The sequence below is a fragment of the Bos javanicus genome, chromosome 23 (genome assembly GCF_032452875.1).
Source record: "Bos javanicus breed banteng chromosome 23, ARS-OSU_banteng_1.0, whole genome shotgun sequence".
Classification (NCBI taxonomy): domain Eukaryota; kingdom Metazoa; phylum Chordata; class Mammalia; order Artiodactyla; family Bovidae; genus Bos; species Bos javanicus.
This window is the reverse complement of record NC_083890.1, coordinates 6906893-6927533: the sequence shown is the minus strand read 5'-3', so window position 1 is coordinate 6927533 and position 20641 is coordinate 6906893. Positions and strand designations below refer to the sequence as shown.

Below are 20641 nucleotides of genomic sequence, written 5' to 3'. Positions count from 1 at the left end.
TCAGATCAAAGGTTGAACACCTGGTGTTGGTTACACGTCATTTGCTCGTTGAGGTGGAAGGGACAGGCTGTGAGGCTGGTCTGACAGCAACATGATTTCATTTCCTAAGCGGTGGTTTCCTTGCAAATGATGATGAATCCGAGTCTGTTCCGGGCTGGCTGTGGTCAGGGCGGAACCAAGATGAGAAACCACACTTCATCTATGACTTATGCACGGTCAGGACTGACAGACAGACCTGGGCTCCTGTCTGAGTTACAAAGCAAGTCATTAGCAATGCTTTACCCCTTCTTATTTTTCATTAGTCTTCAGGTTATTGGAACAGCTTTTTAAATGATTTGTGGCTTCCTTTTTTGTTGTGTTTCGTTGAGGTGAGTCATCATGAAAACAAAATAAAGAAGAAGAAGAAAAAAAAAAAGAAACCAACACCCAACTATCACAGAAAGAACACTTCAAAGCTGCCCACATCTGATCACTGACAAAGTGCTTGTTGAATGCAGCTTTATTGATAATGAGGAGATTATAAACAGGATATACCTTTTAGTTTGTTGTTCCTTATACAGTACAAGAATGTTTTAAGCAAACAAAGAAATTTTGGGCCAAAATTTGATGAATAAACACAAAGATTTTTAAGGAGTATTCAAGACAAGTATTTTATTTCTGGTTCCCTGAGAGGGGCATTTAAATGATCTTTACCTTCTCAATGTGCTGAAGGGTAAAATTGTTAGTTTTAGAATCTTCTCATAATTATGATGGAGGAGTGTTTAGGAAACCAGTCTGCAGTTTTTAAAAAGCATGTATTGAAAAATAATTCCTTTGAATTATTTTTGTGCTGGAGAATATACTCATCAGTGGCTGGGCTGGGAATTCTAGTTTATTCAGAGAAGACTCATTCAGAGTAAATGGCATAAACTCATTTCTTTGTAACTCTGGAAAAAAAATAAGTGAAGTGATATTAGTTTCTTTTATCTAATAACTTGGATGAATTTGGAAGATATTTGGCCAGGGTAACCAGCAAAAGATGGACCTCTTAACACTTACATATTTCCAGGCAAACTTTAACTACACGCACATTTGTAAAATACACTTATTATAATGCTGCTCTGCCTTAAGTCATAGAGCCAGTCAGTACGTTCTCACATGCTTCTTACCTCAATTATACCTCCTCATTCATAACACTCCACTACCATCTAAGCCTGATTTAGAATTATATTCATCTGCACCATCACTGACCTCCTATTCATAACCATTCGTACAACATAGGAAGCAAAAATAAAACCCATCCAACGCCACTGAAAGCAACTGGTACATCAGGGATAACAATCTGGTACCAAAAGTCTAACTAAAAATGGACAGACTACAGTCTGGTATCCTGGAAACCTTCACATCAGATCTCTGGCCCATTCCAAAAAAGAGCTTGAATTTTATTATTTCAGCTGCTGGGTGGCCTGCTATTTCTCTGATACATTGAACTAATGCTTTTATTTCATCAGAGGACTCTGGTATTACAAAAATAACAAGTCCTTTGCTTTCAGAAAAATAAAAACAGGAACAGGGTTGGATCCTAAAGGCCTGAAAGTGTGATTGATTCTAAGTTTAAAACATAATGAAAATAAAGTAATTTTCCAGTTGGAAAACATGGAGAAATGGTCAAGTTTTCTAGGAACACCTGCTTCAGTAGTTGGCTTAAAAAGTGTGTTTCCCTTACACGTGGAAGGTTACAGACATCATTTTGATGCTATACACTTTTATGGCTTTCGATTGTCCACGCAGGATGTTCTAAGATGTAAAACTTTCACCAACTCTTATGATCCTTGCTCCCTACTAATTTGATATGTCAGAAATTCTGGAATTTCAAATTTCTATTAGTTTTTTGTTTATTGACCTAACTGTTGGAGCAGACGAAACAACAGCAATATACCCAGGAATCTGGTTAGCACAGATATTTGTATTCTGAGTCTTCAGGCAACCAGTGTAGAAAATACATTAAACGGTCATCTCAAACAATCTGTCCATTCTAACCCAGGCTCTCTTCTAGAAAGTCACTACCGAATTTTTGAACATCATATTTTATCAAGCTCTGATGGATGAAAAATCTTCTAGTTTCAGCATCTTTTCTCATTCTTCCATGATAAAATACTTTAATTGATTGGTTGTATTCCATTCAAATCTTAGGCCCCCCACTTCACGATGTTTCTAGGATCTCGGTGGGAGACACATCCAAGAAATTATGTCTGTTTGCCCACTTATGGCCGGTAACCCACAATACATCACTTTTCTCTCTCAAAATTAACGATGCGCTATAGGTTTCTCAATTGTATGAGAATATATCACAGCAAATGAAACAATATTACAGTCACCCTCACATTGGCTTTGTAAGTTGTGGCCAAAATAATTGATTACAAATCAAAGTTAACTTTACCAGTAGTGCTGCAAGGACAAAAGTCTATCTATGTGTTGCACATTGGGACTTAAGAGCTCAGTGATGTAACCGGCTCCATGCACTGGCTTCTCACACGCTTTATTTTTCAGACTGGGACAGTAAAGAATCAAGGAGCAGGTCTGCTCTATACTGCCCTGCATGGGGAGAGGAAACAGCCCAGTGTTTTTATATTAATAATGTCTTATTCTCAACCTATGGTGTTTTAGCCTTTACCCAAGTATTACCATTAAACACTCAGAGACTGAACTTCCTCTCAGGGGCAATGATATAAAATTGTTCCACAAAATGTACTATATGAACCACTTTTCACAGTTCGAATAAAATATTTTAAATATAAATATTGTAACTCTAGCCATAACCTATCTACACAAGGTGGAAGACGAGGGGATTCATGGAAACCCAGTTATACCGTCATAGATATTCATGTTTCACCATTTAGATACTTTATCTTATTTTTTCAAAATCCATTTGCACGTAACCCATAATTGATAAGCCCTTCCTCTCCAAAACGAACTATCAAAGAACAAAAGGATAAATTATAAGAAAGGAAAATATGTATCATTTACTACCATCATTCCTTTGCTCCCAAACTTGGCAAACATAATAAAAAAGTGATATGCAGTGGATATAGTTTCATTTGTAAAGCTAATTTGCAACAGATGAAATTTTAAACATATGTGATCAAATGGGCATATATTAACATTTCAATGGGAAATGAATGTGTTAGATTTTTAATTAAGAAATCAGGATTGATATGAAATGGTAAACAATAGGATTTACCAACAGGAAAATCCATTCATCCCACTTGTGCCAAATCCAGGAATTCTAAACATTTCCTTCATTCTCACTCATCTAAGAGTGGAAGAAATCAAATTATTGTTACTGGCTCCATAACCTTTGGGCTGTGTATGCTTTAAGTTAATGATCCTTAAGGACAGACTTTTATTTGCTGTTCTTCTGGGGTCCTACATGAAGGTCAAGGTTGCCTTTAACCATCTTGGGGTGGTTTTTAGATTAGCAATTATATTAATAATATCAATATTTGCAATCCCTTTAACAGGGAAGCAAAGTAAAGTGCTAATACTTCCAGGAGAAACAGAAAAATGATCTAAATTTACACTAGAAATGAAATGACTGATGTCAGTTTCTTCTCTGAGAGTAGGATTTTATGATAGGAAATACTCTGGAGGGCCTGAGGCATGGAGGAGGGAATCACTCTTAAGCCAAAGGCATCAACCTGGCAGCCCCTGGATGGAGTCCCTGTTACTTTCCAGTCGCGCTCTCATCTTAAGCTTTGTGATTTTTCTCCTGGGATGCCTTTAAAAATCTTTTACTCAGGCACGCATAGGAAAAGAAATTGCATTGACACATAGAATTAAATCTTGAGTTCTTATGGACGCAGACGGATTTCCATTTTAAAATAAAGTCTATAAAGAATATTTTTAATTTCCTAAAGAAAAAAAAAAAGAGGACAATCAACTTTTGTACGAGAGATCTTTTACTCACATAAGCTTCCTGTGTTACTAAAATGCGGAAGCACCATCTCCAAGGTGGAGTTTAGTTTAAAAAGGATGCGGCGATGAAGTGCGCACCGCGAGTGCTGCCTGCCACCCAGTGGCCGCTGAAATCAACAGCTTCTTGTCTCTGTTGGCTCCGGCCCTGACTTTTGCTTAAGGAAAAAAAAAAAAAAATCGACAGAGAGGTAGATGATGCCCCACCAGCAACTGCAAACCCCCGAGACGGGTGCCTCGATGGATCTGAAAAGACTGCCCCGTAGTAAATGTTAGATATTTTCCTTTCCTCTCCCCCAGCTCACGCTTCGCCGCGCCGGCCGCTCTCTCTTCCCGCGGCGCCCCGGGCTCAGATGCTGACCGGCACCGAGGACACGGAGCTGGCGCGCGACTCCCGGGTCACGGGGTTGGGCATGGCCAGGGCGCAGCACGAGACGCCCACGGTGGCCTCGGGCAGCTCGTCGTCCTCCGTCCACTCGTTGAGCTCGGGGTTGAAGCACTGGATGCACTTCTTGTACTTCCTCTCGCCCTCGTTCCAGCCGCCCAGCAGGTAGGCGCGGCCGTGCAGCACCGAGGCGCCCGCCGTGCTCACGCCCACCGGCAGCGGCGCCGCGTAGCTCCACTGGCCAGAGGCCGGGCAGAAGCTCTCCACGGTCAGCACGTCCACGCGCTCGCCGCGCGGCCCCAGCTGGCTGCCGCCCATCACGAACACGCGCTCGCCCAGCGCCACCGCGCAGTGCCAGCCGCGCGGCGTGCCCAGCGCCGGCCGCTCCTGCCACGCGTCGCGCGCCGGGTCGTAGGCGCACACGGAGCGCGAGTAGGCGCCGCCGATGTAGCCGCCGGTCACCAGCACGCGGCCCTCGGCCACCGCACTGGCGTGGCAGCAGCGCGCCACCTCCAGGGGCGCTTTGGGCAGCCACTGGTTGGCCGAGGGCACGTAGCACTCGAGCGAGGCCAGGCTGCCCTCGGCGTTGCGGCCGCCCACTGCGTACAGGAGCCCGTTGAATACGCTCAGGCTGAAGTGCGTGCGCCTCTGGGTCATGCTGGCCAGGTGGATCCACGTGTTGAAGCGGGGGTCGTATCTGGAAGTGGCAGAGCAAGCGTGACAGCCTGGCGGGAAGTACCCGGGGCGGGGGCGGGGCTGGGGGTGGGTGAGGGGGAGACACCAGCCCGTCCGTGCGAGGAGCCCGGGGACCCAGAGCAACTCCTTGCCGGGATGGAGGCTGCTGATCCTCTCTGATCCAGTAATAAAGTGTGGCCCTTAGGAAAGGCAGGGCCGGCGAGGGTGACTCCCGCCCCTCCCGCGTGGAAAACCAGCCACAACCGCCCCGCTGAGATGACCTCCGGCCCCCTTTCCTCCGTATTCAAATATCCGTCCTCCAGCAGGATTTACGGGATGCCCGCGTGGAGGGGGGTGAAGCCGGAATGTGTGGAATGAGAGAAGGGGAAAGGAAACGCGGCCGCATGAAAGCCAATTCCGCGTATCCTCAGACACCAGCCCCCCCAGCTCATCCTCACAGCTTAATCAAGGTAGGGGTTGACTAACTGGGTTTGTTTCTTCTTTTCTCACAAATCCCTTCTTGTTCACACACCTCTCCTGGCCACTGGCACCGTAAAGCTAGTCACTGAGTCTTCTATCCTCTGTTTAGCATGAGAACAGTAGAACTCATGTCTCAGCGCATCAACAAAGCTAAACTGTGGATGCTTCTCTAATTTCTAGCACTCATTATTAATAATAGGTCCGATTTTTTTAGCGTAGGTATAAACTTTTTTCAGTGTTCAACGTTACAATTACTATACCATCAGCATTGAAGTCAATACCGCAAAAGGTGGAGTACCAACAGTTATCAGCTGGAGGAAAAGAAGCACCCATAGGAAACTAATACTTTCCTATTTCCGTAGTTCCAAGTATTGTAAACACAGAACTGACTTTGTTTGATGTTCATTCATGTTTGTCTCATTTCACCTCCAAGTCAAGACTTAACCATGGCTATCAAGGCTAAAAATCATTAAGTGTTTAATTTAAATGACATGTGCATATAATAAAATAGTAAAGAATATTTTTTATGATTACTAGATGAAGTTTCAACTCTTGTTCATTAGGTATGTTTGGCTTTGAACCACTACCCCAATAGAAGCACTGCTTTCTGAACATTTCATGTGTATGTAGGTTTCATTTTTTATTATAAATATACAAAAATAACATGCATGTAAATTTCACTTTCTGCAGGATTCGTTATGCTTTTGCTCTCTACATGCATCAAAGATATTGATGGTATTTAGTCTTTAAAGAAATGTTTTAAATTAATTTAAATTAATTAGCTGTCACATTTTTAATAATCTCAACCTAGTTGCCAGTTATGAATCTGACAGTCATCAGTAACAAGCCAGTTATGAACCTGACAGTCATCGGTAACAATCCACTTAAAAGAAATTTTACATCCTTTTAATCTTTCTTACTTTGCACCCAGTTCCTTTCAAAAAGGCACGGTATCATGAAGAGCACCCTGACCAGAAATGAGAACATGTGAATTCCACTTACTAGCAGCATCACTTCTCTGGGTGTCAGATTTCTCACATGTAAAATCAGAATCATCAGACTCTCCTGGCTTGCTTCACTGGCATATTCAGAAATTTCTAGTGCAGAATCTATGTGAGTGCACTCTATAAAATGTGAAGTTTTATATATGTGTATTGTGGCGTTATTATTATTGATTTACTGAGCCAGTAACCTAAGCTAATAGACATGATTAGCTTCCTTTTATGTCAGGGCAATTCCCTCATGATATTGAACCATTTCTATTTCTAATAAAAGAGTCTGTACCTGCAGAAATTGCTGACTGCATGCTTGGCTTGATTTCTTGCATCGTTCTGGTCTTCCCCACCAGCCACATAAAGAAATCCATCCATCACAGCCACACACTGATTAAAACTCTTGGCTGGCATCTCTGTAAGTTTGCTCCATCCGATTTCAGGGTCTCTATACAAGACGTCTCTACTAAGGGACTTCTCTGTAAGGCCTGGACGGCCGCCCACAGTGACAAGCACACGACAGCCTCCTCGGATTCTCGTGCGTCTAGACTGTAACGTGTTCTGATGATAGGGAAGGAGGTGGTAGTTCATAGCATCTACAAGAAGCTTGTGACAGTCAGCGTCTTGCATCATTCTCGGTACTGACTGAACATAATTGACCAGGTCTTGTGCAGAGATGGTACCAAAGCGAATATTGCTCAAAAGATCGGCAGCGTATTTCACTCTCTTTTGGTCAAATTCTAACCATTTCATTGCAATCTGGAATGCTACTATTTCAGAAGGCAACTGTAAATCATCATCTATAAGAAGTTCATTAATTTGCTCAAAGGTAAGTTTCATAAAATGATCTGTTTCTGCAAATTCAAGGAAGTTATCCCGGATAAATTTCTGGGCGGCTGCCTTTGCGTTTCTCAGGGAGTATGTTTCGGCGATGTTAGCAATGTACATGCAATTCTCAACGCTCATCTCTTGTATCAGAAAATCACTGCACATCTTGACAAGGGTGTGGATCTGAAGATAAACAGCAGCAGAAATAATGCTTCCTATGGTATACAGGGAGAGAGTGAGCTTTCCGGTGTAGGCGTATGCAATGACTGTGGCCAGGCCCAGCGGTGCGATGTCATTGAGATCTACCCTTTGGGTTGAGGGGTCTTTTTTTAGGATGTTGTAAAAGTACTCACTGCATGAAGCCATCACTGACTTGTGAACATCAAAGGATTTGGTTTTTGTGCTGATGACTAAGTCACAAAGGAAGCCCTCCTGCCTCATTTTACTCAAACCTTCCAAGAGGTTGGGGCCATAAGAAGCATCTGTCAGTTCAGAAGAAATGCAGCTAAGGCCGTTGCCTCCTTCCAGGAGCCCATTCAGAGCGTTGAGCTTGTTGAGGGGACTGTCTTCCACAATGATGGTCATCTCATTGACGTCAGCTTTGTTCTTCCTGACCGTCTTCTTTTTGGGGGCCATGTTGGCAAACACACTGTCACAGGCAAGAACTTGCTAGGGAAAAAAAAAGACTTGGTTTTCATTGTGCTCTGGACTTTGAAATACTACCCGGAGAAACTTCTCTTTTCCTTTGTAAGATAGTAGTTTTTTAACGGCACAATGTAGATTGTCTCAAAAAAAGATTTAAAGACATTGAACTAGATCCACATCTTATTGACAGTTGACTTAAGTATCAATCATTGCAGACAATGCTAGAAAGATATATGTTATCAAATGAGACCTCTCAGTAGCTATATGGACAAATTTTATACAGCAGAAATGACCAAATATTCTCTGATCTAGCTGCCCAATAATTATGGAATAAGTTAAACATCATTTCAAGGACTGAGCTTGCACTCAGGAAGAAGTAAATTAGAACTGTGCTCAGTTGCTCAGTCGTGTCTGACTCTGCGATCCCATGGACTGTAGCGTGCCGGGCTCCTCTGCCATGGGGATTCTCCAGGCAAGAATCCTGGAGTGGGTTGCCATGGCCTCTTCCAGGGGATCTTCCCAACCCAGGGGGCCACCAGGGAAGCCCAAATTATAACTACTCTGAAGTTTTTCTCAATGAAATACTATAATACTAAAACTCAGGAATTCATGTTAAATGTAGATGTCTGAATATATATTAGAATACACATGGCTAATAATCAGTGGATAAGAACTTGTAATGATGTTCAAGTACTTCCTACTCTGCATAGTCACTAAAATAATTTCCAGTTGAATTAAATATCTAAAGGATGCATATACACACACAAACTTACAAGAACAAGAACAAAATAGTTAAAAAAAAAAAAAACCTTAGCATCAGAAAGATACTTAAGCATAACATAAAATCCAGAAGCAAACAGGGAAAGACTGAACTCTGAATATTAAAAAAAGTGAAAACTTATATCTATAAAACAACATCAGCTATTTAAAAGACAAGCAACAGACTGTGAAGACAAATGTTTATAACGTTTTTGACAGATAAAAGGTTGCTGCTGCAGCTAAGTTGCTTCAGTCATGTCCGACTGTGCAACCCCGTAGATGGCAGCCCACCAGGCTCCCCTGTCCCTGGGATTCTCCAGGAAAGAACACTGGAGTGGGTTGCCATTGCCTTCTCCAGTGCAGGAAAGTGAAAAGTGAAAGTGAAGTAGCTCAGTCGTGTCTGACTCTTAGAGACCCCATGGACTGCAGCCCACCAGGCTCCTCCATCCATAGGATTTTCCAGGCAAGAGTATTGGAGTGGGGTGCCAAAGTAAAGTTAATACCGTGTCTATTTTTATTTATTTTTATTTTTTGGCCACACCTCACAGCTTGTAGGATCTTAGTTCCCTGATCAGAGATCAAACCTAGGCCCCAGCAGTGAAAGCACTGGGCTATCAGGGAATCCCCTAACATGGTAGTTAAAGAGCTCCTACAATTAAGAGGTAAAAGGTTAAAAAGGAATCTTTGTAATAGAAAGTGGTTGCTAAGGAACATCAATAAAAATGTTATATAAACGACAACAAAATAAGAAGTAAAAGGTAACCCAACTAGAAAATGGATGAAGACTATGACTAGGTAACTAGTTGTTCACAGAAAATAAAATACAGAGTTAATATTTTTTTAAAAAGCTAAACTAACAGTAATCAGGGAACTGTCAACTGAAATCCAGAGAGCATTTTTATTTTTTGTGGTCAAATTTTGCTTATCAAATGGTTAAAATATCTTAAAATACAAAGAATATCAGATGTTGGTGTGATACTCCATACATTGTTGATGGGAGGATAATTGATACAGACTTTTGAATAATAATTTAGCAGACTATCAAAAAAAAATTTATGCTTTGACACTAAAGTTCCAAATCTACCAATATGCGTCTTAGAAATATATTTACATGGATGCTGATGTATGAAGGACAGTAACCATTTCATATTATCAATATCATAAATACTTGAACCAACTTCTAAACCTATAGGGAGTGTGGGTTTAGCTGTATATTTAGAGCTATGAACAGCTCTAATATTAAATGTAGACCAAACTCCTAACTTATCCCTTCCCCACCCCATCCTGTTTCTCCTTTTGGTAACGGTAGTTTGTTTTCTGTCTGTGGGTCTATTTCTGTTTTATAAATTAGTTCATTTGCATTTTTTTAGATTCTACATATAAGCGATATCATATGATATTAGCTTTTTTCTTACTTAGTATCATACTCTGTAGGTCCATCCATTTGTTTTTTCATTTTTAAAATGTCAAAATCATGTGAAGGGACCTAGAGAGTATTATACAGAGTGATGTAAGTCAGAAAGAGATAAACGTTGTATATTAATGGATGTATGTGGGATCTAGAAAAATGGTATCGATGATCTTATTTGCAAAGCAGAGATAGAGACATAGATGTAGAGGATAAATACATGGACACCAAGGGGAAAAGGAGTGGTTGGGAGGGATTGGGAGATTGGAATTGACACACATATGCCATTGATACTACGTATAAGATAGATAACCAACGAGAACACAGTGTATAGCACAGGGAACTCTACTTAAAGCCCTGTGGTGGCTGGCTGGGAAGGAAGTCTCAAAGGGATATATGCATGTGTGACTCACTTTGCTGTATGGTACACAACATTGTAAAGCAACTATACTCCAATAAAATTAATTTTAAAAGAAAAAAATCATGTTTCTCACCAAAAATAATAAAATCAGTATGTGTAATTCAACAGTTAGCCGTTTGCTGTATATCATTCCAGACCGTATATGCTCATGCATATAGATATCCATAGACCTTTCAGGGCTTCCCTGTGGCTCCGTGGTAAAGAATCCACATGCCAATGCAGGAAATGCAGGAGATGTGGGCTCGATCTCTGGGTCAGAAAGATCCACTGGAGTAGGAAATGGCAACCCACTCCAGTGTTCTTGCACGGGAAATTTCAGGGACAGAGGAGCCTGGCAGGCTACAGTCCATGGGGTTGCAAACAGTCGGATACGACTGAGCAACTAAACGATTCCCTTGATATAAATACACTTGTGGTTGGTTTTAAGCTGTCAACAACCAGTTTGCTAAATTCCTGAAAATATACATTGGTTCTTATAAGCTCCAGCATACCACTGTGAGACAAGTTATCTCAACTCTATGCAACTCTGTGGACTGTGGCCCGCCAGGCTCCTCTGTCCATGGGATTCTCCAGGCAAGAATCCTGGAGTGGGCGGCCATGCCCTCATTAGGGGATCTCCCTGACCCAGGAATCAAACCCGAGGCTCTTACGTCTCCTGCATTGGCAGGCGGGTTCTTTACCACCAGTACCACCCGGGGAAGCCCAAAACAAGTTTGTGCTCTATTATTCGGCAATTTGCTTTCTTCACTGGGATGTACTCATGTACTTCTTTCCGTAACAGCACATACATAAATTTATCTTATTCTCCCTAATAGCTGCAGAGACTCCCACAGCAAGGATATATAAAATTTGTTCAATTATTCTTGTGTTGATGGGCATTTAGGTGTTTAGGTATTCTATCACGTTTGAAGGATGGTGTGTGTGTATTTTAAGTCTCACTGAGGGGTGACACTTAGCTTTGAGTCCCCCTTGAATGTTTTCAATTTAATTACTACTGGAATAGATGTTTGAAGAACTCTGTAACCTTTCTATTGTGTTTGTTCTTGTTCTTTTCCATGTGGAAGGAGAGAAGCAAGTAGGGAAGAAACAGGGTGTCTGTCTCTTTGCCGGGCCTTTTGTCTTCCTCATTAAGCTCTGATCGTCATGTTCACATTTGTATTTGTTTACAAGACTGGAGCACGTGTGTCCTTCATTCTTCCTTGTGAGCAAAGCCACATGCTTCCTTACCTGTGAAACAGATTCTCAACCCACCATCATTTTAGTCTTCAAATGCATTTGACTTATGTGGTGAGTGACCTGTTATTGGATGTTTCTGGGGAAAATTTAAAAAATTTTGTTCAGCAAGCAGTTATCAGGGTGTGGGTGGCACTGTGCTGGGAGTGAGGGAGCGATACAATGTGCAATTCATGTTAAACAGACAGACAAGGGCAAGTATGGGATGCCAGCAAGAGGGTAGGGAAGCGCAGCAGAGTACCTGCGAAATAACACAAGCAGTTTCCACCACCGGGAGCACGCATGTGTCTTTGCAAGAAGCCCTGTCTGTTTCTCCTGGAGGAATCCCTACGGGCAGTTTTTCACTCGTGTAGATGTAGGGCTTATAACTACTCATCAGTCTTTGTTTTGGAGGACATCAGGGAACTCAAATAATACGCTTCTGAATAATCCATGAGTCAAAGAAGAAATCACAAGGGAGATTGGATCGTATTTCAAACTGAATGATAATGACAATATGATGTAAATACCAGCTTGCCTACTTATCTGACGTGTGACTTTTCATAGATTACTGACCTCTCAGAGTCTGCACGGACTTACCTCTAAAGGAAAGATAACAATGGTGCTTGCCTGTAGAGTGGCCCATGAAAGCTTAGTGAGGAAGCATCTATACAGCATTTAATAGGGTATCTTGCAAAAAGTCAATGTTCAAAAAATTTCAATTGTTGTCATTAAAACAAACAGCCCCTGTTATTTGTGTTTAGAGGAATAAAGGAAGTGACCTGTTTAAGCTTTGAGGTGAAGCCCATCAGAGAGAGCAGCCGCACTATGGAGAGGTAATCAGGGGATTAGGAGAAGATTTCTGGAACAGTAGACATTTCTAAGGGATCTTTGAAAATGCCAGGGAGAGAACTGGAATTCATGCAATGATATAGGCTGAAGAACAGGTTATCTTTACGTTGCTATGAATAAGGGTCACCCTGGAAGTTTAGAAAACTTGGGACACAGATTATGTAAACAAAAGAACCAATATATGGGTGACTTCCCTGGAGGTCCCCTGGTTAAGACTACCCACTTCTGTGGCAGGGGCACCACTTCCATCCCTGGTTGGGGAACTAAGATCTCATATGCCGCATGGTGTGGCCAAAAAAAAAGCAAAACAAAACAAAAAACCCCAAAACAAACAAACAAAAACACGGATTATATGGAACAGGTTGAATCTATGAGCCTGGACCTTAGAATTCAGATGAAAGGAATTGTTTTGTTGTGGTACAGTTAGGATGGGAAAGTTTATAGATAACAAGAATCTTGCTGGTTCTAGTACTGAAAGCTTTTTAAGAGGAGTAGGTATGGGGGTGGGTGGAGGGGAACAAGGGCTTTAAAGCAGAGGAAATGCCCCTGTGGAAGCAGAGAGGGATGTGCAGACCGAGACGGCTGGACTGATGGAGACAGGAGGGCAGGTAACACCAGACCAACACAGAAAGGATGCTAGGCGCCAGGAAGGGTTTGAACCTGAGAAGCTGGTACACGACTGGGAAGGACAAAGAAACCTCCAGGAAGGAGAGAACACACTGAGGCCCTAGTGCACTCCGTCACGTTTCTGCCGTGGCTTCCTGCTCTTGCTTCCTGTTACCACCTTCTCTTTCCTCCATAGTCTGGCCTTCCCGCTTCCTGCTGCCCTTGGCGTTTCCTTGGAGACCTCTCAACCCTCCATCTGAATCCTCTTGCCTTTGTCCCATTTCCCCAGGACCCTACTGGGTGAGACATCAGCTGGTCTGATAGATGATCCAGGATATGCATGGTTTCTCCCAGATATGCGTGGTTTTTGTTTTGTTTTTATCAGTGTCCTCCTATGACTCACATACAAATTTCTAACAGAGTTGCCACCATGGGACATATATTTTTTAATGTATTATTATGATATATTAATATTCAAATAATATTTTAACATCATTAATTTATTTAATCTTAATGTTCTTAATTTGGCAATAAGGAGTTCATGATCTGAGCCACAGTCAGCTCCTGGTCTTGTTTTTGTTAACTGTATAGAGCTTCTCCATCTTTGGCTGCAAAGAATATAATCAATCTGATTTTGGTGTTGACCATCTGGTGATGTCCATGTGTAGAGTCTTCTCTTGTGTTGTTGGAAGAGGGTGTTTGCTATGACCAGTGCATTTTCTTCGCAAAACTCTATTAGTCTTTGCCCTGCTTCATTCCGTATTCCAAGGCCAAATTTGCCTGTTACTCCAGGTGTTTCTTGACTTCCTACTTTTGCATTCCAGTCCCCTATAATGAAAAGGATATCTTTTTTGGGTGTTAGTTCTAAAACGTCTTTTAGAACAACAGACTGGTTCCAAATAGGAAAAGGAGTACATCAAGGCTGTATATTGTCACCCTGCTTATTTAACTTCTATGCAGAGTACATCATGAGAAACGCTGGGCTGGAAGAAGCACAAGCTGGAATCAAGATTGCCGGGAGAAATATCAATAACCTCAGATATGCAGATGACACCACTCTTATGGCAGAAAGTGAAGAGGAACTAAAAAGCCTCTTGATGAAGGTGAAAGAGGAGAGTGAAAAAGCTGGCTTAAAACTCAACATTTAGAAAACGAAGATCATGGCATCTGGTCCCATCACTTCATGGGAAATAGATGGGGAAATAGTGGAAACAGTGACAGACTTTATTTTTAGGGGGCTCCAAAATCACTGCAGATGGTGATTGCAGCCATGAAATTAAAAGACGCTTACTCCTTGGAAGAAAAGTTATGACCAACCTAGATAGCATATTCAAAAGCAGAGACATTACTTTGCCAACAAAGGTCCATCTAGTCAAGGCTATGGTTTTTCCAGTGGTCATGTATGGATGTGAGAGTTGGACTGTGAAGAAAGCTGAGCACCGAAGAATTGATGCTTTTGAGCTGTGGTGTTGGGGAAGACTCTTGAGAGTCCCTTGGACTGCAAGGAGATCCAACCAGTCCATTCTAAAGGAGATCAGCCCTGGGATTTCTTTGGAAGGAATGATGCTAAAGCTGAAACTCCAGTACTTTGGCCACCTCATGCGAAGAGTTGACTCATTGGAAAAGACTCTGATGCTGGGAGGGACTGAGGGCAGGAGGAGAAGGGGACGACAGAGGCTGGATGGCATCACTGACTCGATGGATGTGAGTCTCAGTGAACTCCAGGAGTTGGTGATGGACAGGGAGGCCTGGTGTGCTGCGATTCATGGGGTCTCAAAGAATCAGACACGACTGAGCGACTGAACTGAACTGAATGTTCTTAATTAATATATTTTAAATACGTATATATATCTTAAATAAGAGAGGCTTTTTAGAGTCCTCAAAAGCACTTTGTAAAGGCTTCTTTAGCTCTTAGATGCAGGGGACCATTTAAGAGTTTTAAAGTCAGAGCCTGCAGACCCCTTCCTGGTGGCTGTATTTCCCCAGATATGCTCATACGTCCAGTCTTTCTTTACGAGAGCTGCCGTTGCATTCTGTTCCAAGGTCTGCACCTCAGAGATAAAGCTGTCCGGGCACCTGCCCAGGTGTACTTGGTTGGGGCTCAGTTCCTTCAGCAACACTGCAGATGCCTCCGAGGAGCCTGGGGTCCAGGCTCACTCCTTAGAAGCTGGGCCAGGTCCTGATGATGTCCTCTCGGCTGCGGAGATGGTCACCGCCTCCCACATCCTAGGCAATGCTTTTCCTCTGGTGTCTCTCAGGGAGACAGGGCCCTGCCACAGCCATTCTCAGTTTACGGGTAAGAACAGTAGGGCAGCTGCAGGGTGCTCCGGTCCCTGCTGCAGGTTCGACCAGCTCCCTCCTGATGGAGGAGCAAGACTCAGAGGCTCTGTTCTCCGCAGGCACCCTGGGAAGCCTTCGATGACCCTCCAGGCCCCTCACACCGAGGCCTCTCTGACATGGCACGCTAGGGACAAACACACACACACTCTCACCACGCCACGTGACTAACACACCCAGCATTGTTCTACAGTCACACTTAAATGAAAAGCAAAGGCAGCCTTAAAGGAAAGAAGTTATAAGCAGGCAGCCTGGGTCATGAATGGAAGGAAAGGGGAACAGTTTAATTCACTGCTATTCACTCATCTGGTGGTGGTACTGGGTTGCTGGGCTGATGGTGTGGGCTTATGGAGGGAGATTAGAAAAACACAGAATGTCCATGGACATGTACTACTCAGTCCCAAGGTTATATGTGAACATGTAGTCAAAACAATGCACCGGAACCCTCGGTGGATCCTTCAGTTATTATGTGTGAAAGTCTTAGTTGCTCAGTAGTGTCTACTCTTTGTGATCCCACGGACCGGAGCTTGCCAGGCCCCTCTGTCCATGGGATTCTCTAGTCAAGAGTACTGGAGTGGGTAGCCATTTCCTTTTCCAGAAGATCTTCCCAATCCAGGGATCAAACCCACGTCTACTGCATTGGCAGGCAGATTCTTTACCATCTGAGCCGCCAGGGAAGCTAATATATGTGTGTGTGTGTGTGTGTGTGTGTGTGTGTATGAGTTTTTACAATCATACAAATGTTCATTATGCACCCATAATGACCCAATATGGGTCATATTGTAAATGATCACAAATGATGGCCACAGATGATACCAAAATGTGGCTGCAAGGGAGACGCAGAGGTTACGCCAGTGAGTTAGTTGCCTGTATACATCCTTATATGATCCAGACTATAACCCAGGCATTGAGTTACAGTTTGGAAAGCCTTCCATTCTTATTATATCAACTCAAAGTTGGATGAGCATTCTACTTGTTGTTTTCAAGGCGTTTTTCTTTTTTTGACGAGTGAGTGCTTTGTGGCTGGTGGTCAGGAAACCCCCCAGCTTGGTAGCTGTTGCCATGGGTCCCGGCGGGGGTGGGGGCTCTGATGGGGGTCACAGTCAGTCTGCATGGGGTCTGCATGGTCAGCCTAGCTGAGCAGCCTGCAGCTGGGACACTTTCAAGACTATTTCTCTGTTTTTCTCTGAAGCACAAAGGGCTGGGTTCTCCCTCCCCACTGTGGGGTTCTAATGAGTCGTCCCCTTGGGATGGAAGCACTTTCCCAGCACCCTGGGACCGGGAGTGGCCCTGCCGTAGCAGGACACACTAGACGGAGCAGGTCCAGCCCTGGCAGCAAGCTTGTGTAACGGGATGAGCAGCTGTTAGGAGGCACTGCCGGTCCCCTTCTGTCCCTTCCCTTTTTGAGTAAAAGAGGTGCAGGGTGCGGAAGGCTGCAGAAGGCTCCCAACCAAGCCATGCTTTCATTCTGTGGAGGGAACCCGGAGAATTCTCCTCTGGTCTTGAAGCCCACAGCCTCCTTCCCCCTCTGCTACATCCACTGTCTCCCAGAGCAACCTCCCAGGTGCCCTAGAAGAGCTGCCCGTTAGAAAGTGGGCAAAAGGCAACATAAGGCCACGCTCTCCTCCCACTGCCCGCCACTGCTCTCAGCACTTCTATCATTTCTGACAATAGGATCACGTATTCAGCGTGTGATCAATGAGTGGGCAGTTACATGAGCTGTCAAATTTGCTATGCTCTTTTGTCTTTGAAAATTTTAAGTATGTGAATAATTAACTCCTAAATATAAATCATCAAGCATGAATCTAGACTCTGTATTCAATGGAAACCATTACCTTTATTTCTACCTAAAATATTGATAATATTTATAGAGCTAGCAAACGTTGAGGACCACTGTGTTCTGTGCCCAGGTAAATACATGATTCTATTTTTATAAATTTAAGCATCATGCAAATTCCAAAAAGGCAGGTGATATTATGTTCACTTTACAAATGAGGAAATTAATATTCTGAGAGAATTTAAAAGACATATCCAAGTTCACACACTGGGTACATAATTCGTAGTGGAGCAAAGATCCAAATCCAGATTGAACCCTGACCCCCTATATTACCCTTACCTCCAGGGCAGCTTGTAATCTTTCATAGGTTAAAAGGTTAGCTCCTTCCAGCATGAGCAGATAGAGACTGAATGAGGTGGAACTCAAGTTTATAATTTCAAAGGGTAGATATGGAGATCATGAAATGGTTCTTTCTGGCTCCAGACTGAAGCCCTGAAGCTGCCCTTCTCAATGTGAGACAGATTTGTTTAGAGACGGTCAGAGCCTGTGAGTTTCTTTATCTTATTAGGGGCAGTGAAGCTATGAGATTCTAGTAGTTTGGGTGAGCCAAAAGCAAAAGTAGGTTCAAGGAGATCTTGCGTGAATTTGTTGACCAGAGAATCAAACACTTCCTTTTAAGTGTTAGGTTGAATATAAAGTTATCAACTTTTGCTTAAAGACAAATATTGCCAATCTCTTATGGATCAACTTAGCTAGAGACCTGTCTATCTATAAAGTGTACAGACTCTATACCTAAAGCTACCTTCGGTTAAATCTGCATACACAATGTAAGGACTCTGTGCTAAGATTTTTGGCCTTGATTTTGTTGAAAATTTTAGTAAAATAGCTCTTTATTGTTTCTAGTCTTTGGTGTGTGTATGTTAAGGTTGTGAGAAGTGAGGTTGGAAATCTGGTTTGTAAGACTAATGATCTGGTCATCATAGAACTGAGAATTGGGTTTTGGTGTTAATGTTGCTGTAGCCAGCTGAATGATCTGTGGCAAAACACTCAATTTTTTAAGATTTCAGTTTAATCATCTGTCAAATGAGGAGCTATATACCTTTCAGTTCTAAAATTTTACAGAGTTAAGAATAAACAGCTGGTCTTTGCTGTTAGAATTGTCAAAGTCTGATCTGTATCACTTCTTCTCCCTGACCCCCCTTCAGTATGGCCTTTTAGACTGGTAGTATCAACTCATGATTAACTATGGATAAACCAACAGAGATAAGGGATTCTTCACCCCGGGATCATGCATTTGGGTCTGAGTTGCCAACTTTAGCAAATAAAAATAGAAGATTTCTAGATAAATTTGAATTTCAGAGAAACCACTAATCATCTTTTAGAATTTAAGTATATCCCAGGCTATACTTGGGACAAACTTATACTAAAAACTGGTTTGTATCTGAAATTACCTGGCTGTACTGAATTATATCAGGCAACCCTTTATTGGGTTGGGTTTCAGGAGTCCAGGAATTGCATGAAAATTTCTGGAATATTATGAAAACATATTCTGCATGTGTGTTCATGTGTATTTTTCTCTAAGTGGGCCCAGAGCTTTCATAGGTTCAGAAAAAGGTCCATGACCCCAAATATTGGGTTGACCAAAAAGTTCGTTCAGGTTTTTCCATAACATCTTTTTGGCCAATCTAATAGATCTGCAACCACTGGACTGAAGTAAGGCTGCCAAGAAATGCTAACGTAATTCTACCCTCTTTTACAAGGGGCAAGCCCACGTGGCAGGATCACACTCGTCCCTCATGGCCTGAAACAGATTTCAGATGAAAACTCCTAGAAACGATTGCAGAGTGGGACCGTCACTTCATAAGTAAGAACGTGTTCTTTCCTTCCGCCCTCCACCCCGCCTCCTGGGAGGCCTCTGCCCGGTGCGGCCTGGGCTGCCTTGTGTGCCCAAGTGTCCCTGTCACTCTCCTGCCAGACCGAGCTGGGATCCCAGAGGGCCTTCTCGCCAAGGGGGCGGCAGCTGCGCCTGCCCCGGCCCCAGCACATTCCAGCCACCGCGTGTGTCCACCCGGCAGCTTGACTCCGGGAATAGAAACAGCAGGCCTCTGCCTCTTGCCATTTTAAGCGAAGTCCAGCTTTAGGGGAGGTTTCCATTTTACTGTTCCACTTCCAAAATGATTTCTAGCATAAAACACAAGTCAGTATTGCCACAGGTGCACATCCGGAACAAAAACTTGTTTTAAAGTTAAATTAAACGCTGTTCTTTTTTTGCAGAAGACATTTTGTCAATAGGCTCTGTTTCTGGGAATTCAAAGAGCTGTCTGATTTGTTGGTACTGATTTCAACACAACAGATTATATTTTATCTAAATTTATCAGATACTAAATGCTCCTGATGTTCCTGATAAAAATGAAGATGAACTTCTAAACTTTAAGAACAAAACCTCAGAGGTTTATTTCCCCTCCCTCCTCTCTAACACAGAAAAAGAAAAACCTACATTAGCATTAGAGACTTAAAATGAGTGTTAGTAATTGTCACTTTACTTTCACGCCTTTCTATAACTATACGTCCTCCTCACATTCCTTAGATTTCAAGAAAATGTTTTCTAGCTCACAGCTTCAGGACTGGAGGACATGACGAAGGGGAGATTGTTGTCTATAAAATCACTACCACCGCGAACACACAGACACCCCCCTCCCACCCTCTGTCATTCACCCCCCGGATTTGGAGACTGGGGCCCCAGCTCCTTACCCTCCTGTGTGAGGGGCGTCCCCGAGACTTGCGATGCTGAAGTTTCAGCTGCAAACTCCTTTTGAGAAGCAATCTGTGGCGAGAGGGCGGAGGAAGACCCGGTGCGGAGCCCCCAGCAGCCACCTGACACGTCCAGCAGCAGCAGTGCTTAGAGTGACCCTTCACCGCCCCGCGGCTGCGGCGACGAGCCTGTGCTCTGCCCTCCGCTCCCTCTCTGGCTTCAATTTCAGGCCACCCCGGGGCAGAGGGTGGAGCCTCTGGTTGGTGGAGAGGGTTTGGGTTTCTTGATCTCCCCACTTATTGAAAAACAAAAAATAGTCAAGCCCCCATAACCTGAGAGTGAGGAGAGAAAATTAATTAGCTAGATATTTAATTGTCAGAAGCAGATTAGAGTGTGTGTGGACTGGGTCAGAGAAAGGGAATGTCATGGGTAAAATGAGCTTCTGGAAAGGTAAATAGCCTGGTCAGCTCAGGTCCTTTGAGAAGACTGGGCTTATAAATAGACTGTTCTTTAGAAGAGGAGCTTCTGGTAGCTCGCACATGGCACCATCATCATTGGAGT

The 20641-nt window shown here is 43.1% G+C and overlaps 1 protein-coding gene across 2 annotated transcripts; it reads right to left on the bottom strand.

The window, feature by feature from the left end:
• Positions 1–484: 484 nt before the first annotated feature.
• Positions 485–20307, bottom strand: KLHL31 (kelch like family member 31). 2 transcript variants are annotated; one of them, XM_061397837.1, is made up of 3 exons: positions 20080–20307; positions 6776–7980; positions 485–5033 (listed from the first exon to the last, which is right to left on the bottom strand). In XM_061397837.1, exons 2-3 carry the CDS (start codon positions 7945–7947, stop codon positions 4301–4303), a joined length of 1905 nt encoding a protein of 634 aa, XP_061253821.1. In that variant the 5' UTR covers positions 7948–7980; positions 20080–20307; the 3' UTR covers positions 485–4300. The 2 variants fall into 2 exon arrangements, with proteins under 2 accessions (XP_061253821.1, XP_061253822.1); XM_061397838.1 differs by having other exon boundaries at positions 6776–7976.
• Between the last annotated feature and the right edge of the window lie 334 nt (positions 20308–20641).

Coding starts and splice junctions, on each gene's coding strand:
- KLHL31 (XM_061397837.1), bottom strand. CDS start 7,947: ATGGCCCCCAAAAAGAAGACGGTCAGGAAGAACAAAGCTGACGTCAAT. Junction 5,034..6,775: donor GCAGTCAGCAATTTCTGCAG/GTACAGACTCTT, acceptor TGCCACTTCCAG/ATACGACCCCCGCTTCAACA.